This window comes from Plasmopara halstedii, assembly GCF_900000015.1.
Source record: "Plasmopara halstedii genome assembly, contig: Scaffold_322, whole genome shotgun sequence".
Taxonomy (NCBI): Eukaryota; Oomycota; class Peronosporomycetes; order Peronosporales; family Peronosporaceae; genus Plasmopara; species Plasmopara halstedii.
This window is the reverse complement of record NW_020187243.1, coordinates 405755-408055: the sequence shown is the minus strand read 5'-3', so window position 1 is coordinate 408055 and position 2301 is coordinate 405755. Positions and strand designations below refer to the sequence as shown.

Sequence of the window (2301 nt, the reverse complement as noted above, 5' to 3'; positions counted from 1 at the left end):
TCAGCGACTGCCATTGCGTGCGTAATCACTAACCGTATCGCGCCCGTAATCACTGACCTTAAATGTAACCGTATTACTAGTGCTCATCATGTGTGATTAGATATATCCACTTGTGCTTCTCCCGTAAGCGCTCCATTTTAAGTTTTAAGCCCAATCTCTGGGAGAGTCAAACGCTTGACGACCACTGTACTATAGAGTAGGACATCAGAATTTGATCTTCAATCGACTATTTTTGTACGAGGTGAGTATCGTGCAATTGTGTTTATGCACCTTTTTGAATCTATCATCGCAATAGTATAAATCCTGAGATAGGAGATAAAGAACAACATGTTGGATGTTTAGTTTGATAAAACTATTGGATTTGCACCCCGTGAACATTGTGATGTGTGCAACATCTAGAGAAGAATGATGTATGTGCGTGAAAAGTATTAAATTTTCATAAATGTGACAATATGTAGCAAAGGCAACATTTCCACTATTCATGCGCTTAATTCAATAAATTCAGCAAGTAATCTAATTTGATGCATGAGATAATGCAAATATTCGTCAGTTATACTTTAGTGTTATATTTAAAGGTGCGCACAAATATGTGGTCGTAAACACCAAATCTGCTTTTCATGCGACGAATACATGTTTCGTGTGAGTTATGAAGTCCACAACTCTGACGTATGTCCTTGATCTTGATGTGATTCTGTCCACTCAAAAACAAGGTAGTAAATTACCAGTTTAAATAGTTATTGCCACCTTCATGAACAAGTGAGCTTCACCCGTTTATTACCGTAATACTTGTGACGACCTCCACGCACTTTTAGTGATGTATCTCAACACGTTTGTCATGGCTACATTATATGAAATCAACGATAAAATTAAACGTGCACTGAATCTTCATGAAAATAATGCTTTTGCATCTGCTTTAACTGCTAGGTGTATCCACGGGATCGACACTTTCAGGTATGCCATACTCTGTACTAATACTAAGTTGGTATTTTGTCTTTTGACATACGTTTTCATTCCATGACGCACGTCTAGTAGCCGGTGCTCACGACTGATTGAATCAGCGAAATTGCTGTACAAAATTACACGCCAATCTGTATGTCTGTAGAACAGAACTGATCGGAAGCACGGTCCACTGTCAAATGAAGTCGGCGCATCGAGTGTTCCCAGGCTTATCCTAACAAGTGTCGTTAATATATACATCTCTGAGCTCGAAGTGTTTGCAAATGTCGTGAGAAAAAGGATTCAGGCTAATCTGACACATTTCATTACACACCGTGTCACTAAATGAACGTCGTCGTGATGTATGCAGAACCGATCGTTAAGTATCATATCACTTTTAGAAAGAGCATAAAACGATAGAATTGTTCAAAATGTATTTTTTAGTGAAGTGGTGGGCTCAACAAGACTCAAAACGGAATGAGCATATCATCATGAAAGTCTCGTGTTTCATGTAAGCATACTGCATGTTTAACTAAAGCTAACGTACAGCATTGCTTTTTCCAGATCACATGCAAATTATAATTAATTAAGATTTATCATAGCTTCGCATGATTGACCCAGATTATAGGTGCTACCCTGTGAACAATTCACATAAACAATGAAGAAAGGATGATATATTGGTAACTTTGACTCAAATGAAGCACCCTAACATCAGAATTTACACCTACTTCAGGCACAATGATCTCCTTGTCCGCTATAACGAAATTCGCAAAGCAGTGCACTCGCATGTTGCACTTGAATGTGCCGACAATGATGAAGACTGAACCTGCACACCGTCGACTGCTTGGAGTCTACACCTTGCAATTGCAGATTGGCCAGCAACAGTTCCTTTATCGTTGAGCAAATTTTTCGGCGCAATATCTTGATGTGAAGCTCATATCCACTCTTGGGCACAGCCTTGGTGCGGTAATTTATTTATTTAGTGATTACTTTGGCAAGGTGAGGACTTTGTGCTGGTCGCGTCCTGGATCTACTTCTTTTATTTAGACAGCCAGTAGCTTCTATTTCATGTCAAAATTATGTGCTTTCACTCGGTACCATTATGACTCAGCTCAGCTCCGCTACTCCTACTTCTATATATATATGGATTCCTAATCCTGTAACGAGAGAGCTTGCTGCACGCACTCATGCGCTGAGGTAGTGTTACCTTGAGGCATAATCTTCTCGCGTAGCTGTCGTATATGCCCTTTTACCATAACCGTGTGTGGCTTTCTTGATCAAAGTATAGACTGAATATATAATAAGTGGCTCTACCCTTGTAACGGGGTTTCACGTACCCTGGTAACAGGGGTGTATGTCGATGGG

The 2301-nt window shown here is 39.8% G+C and overlaps 1 protein-coding gene across 1 annotated transcript; it reads left to right on the top strand.

Annotated features, from left to right (window-relative positions):
• Positions 1 to 835: 835 nt before the first annotated feature.
• Positions 836 to 1102, top strand: PHALS_08224 (uncharacterized protein; the record flags this gene model as incomplete). The annotated part of the gene is made up of 2 exons (XM_024723535.1): positions 836 to 951; positions 1033 to 1102. 2 exons carry the CDS (start codon positions 836 to 838, stop codon positions 1100 to 1102), a joined length of 186 nt encoding a protein of 61 aa, XP_024574502.1.
• Positions 1103 to 2301: the final 1199 nt, after the last annotated feature.